At 55.7% G+C, this 2913-nt stretch overlaps 1 protein-coding gene across 1 annotated transcript in view; it reads right to left on the reverse strand.

The window, feature by feature from the left end:
• Positions 1-1635, reverse strand: part of LOC104289960 (synaptophysin-like protein 1) — a gene marked incomplete at its 5' end in the record, with an annotated part of 6924 nt that extends 5289 nt beyond the window's left edge. The window contains one exon of the mRNA XM_009888993.1: positions 1425-1635. Within this exon, the coding sequence (XP_009887295.1) occupies positions 1425-1635 (211 nt within the window). The remainder of the gene's footprint in view (positions 1-1424) is intronic.
• Positions 1636-2913: the final 1278 nt, after the last annotated feature.

The following is a 2913-nucleotide window of genomic DNA, read 5'->3' on the forward strand; positions in this document are numbered from 1 at the left end:
CCTCCAAAACTGTCCCCCGCCCCCCAAAATCCCCCTCTCCTCCCCCACCATGGGTCCCTCACCCCACATATGGGGTGGGAGGACCAAGACTACAAGTCCCGTGATGGCTCAGAAGGAGGCGGGGAGCCCCAGAGGCTGCTGGGAGTTGTAGTCCAAGCAACGGGGCCACCTTCTAGAGAACCTACAAGCCGTCAAGGGAGCTGTAGGTCAACCAAGTGGTCTTCAGGGAACCGTGGGGCAGGAGATAGATGGGTGGATGGAGGGAGAAGATCAGGATGGATGGACGGTTGGATGGATGGAAGGATGGAGAAGACCGGGACAGATAGAGAAGACCAGCAGGGATGGCTAGAGAAGACCCCGATGGACGGATGGATAGAGAAGACCACGATGGATGGATGGATGGAGAAAACCACAATGGATGGATGGAGAAAACCACGATGGATGGATGGATGGATGGAGAAAACCACGATGGATGGATGGATGGATGGAGAAAACCACGATGGATGGATGGATGGAGAAGAGCAGGATGGACAGACAGACAAACGGAGAAGACCGGGATGGATGGATGGATGCAGAAGACCAGGACAGATGGATGGATGGAGAAGACCAGGATGGACGGATGGATAGACGAAGACCAGAATGGATGGAGAAGACCAGGATGGATACATGGATGGATGGAGAAGACCAGGATGGATGGAGAAGACCAGGATGGATGGAGAAGACCAGGATGGAGCGATGGATGGATGGAGAAGACCGGGATGGACGGATAGATGGAGAAGACCAGGATGGATAGAAAAAGCCAGGACAGACGGATGGATGGATAGAGAAGATCAGGATGGATGGATGGAGAAAACCAGGATGGATGGAGAGATGGACGAAGACCAAAATGGATGGAGCAATGGATGGAAAAGAATACCAAGACGGATGAAGAAGACCAAGATGGATAGAGAAGAACGGGATGGATGGATGAAGATGACCAGGATGGACGGATGGATGGATGGATGGATGGAGAAGGCCAGGAGGGATGGACGGAGAAGGCCAGGATGGATGGATGGACGGATAGAGAAGACCAGGATGGATGGATGGATAGACGGACGGAGAAGACCAGGATGGACGGATGGAGAAGACCAGGATGGACGGATGGATGGATGGATGGATGGAGAAGGCCAGGATGGATGGACGGAGAAGGCCAGGATGGATGGATGGACGGATAGAGAAGACCAGGATGGATGGATGGATAGACGGACGGAGAAGACCAGGATGGACGGATGGAGAAGACCAGGACGGACGGATGGACAGATGGACGCAGAAGGCCAGGATGGACGGACGGATGGATGGATGAAGGCCAGGATGGACGGACGGATGGATGGATGAAGGCCAGGATGGACGGACGGATGGATGGATGAAGGCCAGGATGGACTCACCACCAAGGGCAGCTTCCCACCGGCCCCACGGTAGAGGCGGAGGTAGGCCAAGTAGACGGCGAGGGCGGCCATGCTGTAGAGGAAGGCGAAGACGGCCACCGTGACGAAGAACTGGGCCGAGGAGGAGAAGTCCCCAACCAGGTGGATGTCCGCCGGCCACGTCTTGTTGCACAGCTTGGTCAACGACGGGGTGAAGATGGCGTGGTTCAACCTGGGGGAGGGCGGGACGGTGGCTGAGAAGGTCCTCTCCCACCCGTGCACCCCCACCCGAAGTCCCCAAACCAGTCCCAGGTCTTTCCGTCTCTCAACCGTGGTCTACGGACGCTGGTTGGCCAACTGGATGGCTCTCACGCCCAACTGCCACCTCTCTCCTCTCCATCAGCTGCTTTGAAGAAGACCTTCAGCCATCTCCAAACCCTTCCCAGACCTCCACGTCCATCACCAACGTTCTACAGGTTCTCATTGGCCAACCGTACAGCTCTCAAACCCAACTGCCGCGTCTCTTCTCCTCCCCATCCATGCTTGAAGGACCTTCTTGACCTTCTCGGACCTTCACACACCTCCCAACCCTTCCAAGATCTACATTGTCCATCACCAATGTTCTCCAGCTGCTGGTTAGCCAACTGTGCAGCTCTCAAACCCAACCGCTGCGTCTCTTCTCCTCCCAACCCACATTTGAAGAACCTCCTCATTCCTTCTTGAACCTTCAGCCACCTCCAAACCCTTCCCAGACCTCCGTTGTCCATCACCAACGTTCTACAGGTTCTCACTGGCCAATGAAAACCACTCTCAAACCCAACTGCTGCGTCTCTTCTCCTCCCCACCCGCATTTGAGGGACTTTCTTGACCTTCTCAGATCTCCAGACGGGTCCCAACCCCTCCCAGATCTCTGTTGTCCATCCCCAACGTCCTACAGCTGCTGGTCGGTCAACTGTACTACTCCTAAACCCAACTGCCGCGTCTCTTCTCCTCCCCATCCATGCTTGAAGGACCTTCTTGACCTTCTCGGACCTTCACACACCTCCCAACCCTTCCAAGATCTACGCTGTCCATCACCAATGTTCTCCAGCTGCTGGTTAGCCAACTGTACCGCTCTCAAACCCAACCGCTGCGTCTCTTCTCCTCCCAACCCACATTTGAGGGACCTTCTCGTTTCCTCTTGGACCTTCAGCCACCTCCAAACCCTTCCCAGACATCCACTGTCCATCACTAACGTTCTACAGGTTCTCACCGCTCTCAAACCCAACTGCTGCGTCTCTTCTCCTCCCCATCCATGGTTGAGGGACCTTCTTGACCTTCTCGGACCTCCAGACATCTCCCAACCCTTCCCACACCTCCGTTGTCCACCCCCCCACGTCCTACAGGTTCTGATTGGCCGACCCTCAAACCCAACTGTGGCTCCTCCTTCTCCTCCTCCACCTCTGAGAGACCTTCTTGGACCTTCTCAGACCTTCACCCACCTCTTCCCACACCTCCGTTGTCCACCCCC

The sequence above is a fragment of the Charadrius vociferus genome, unplaced genomic scaffold, assembly GCF_000708025.1.
Source record: "Charadrius vociferus isolate BGI_N301 unplaced genomic scaffold, ASM70802v2 scaffold1337, whole genome shotgun sequence".
In the NCBI taxonomy this organism is placed as follows: domain Eukaryota; kingdom Metazoa; phylum Chordata; class Aves; order Charadriiformes; family Charadriidae; genus Charadrius; species Charadrius vociferus.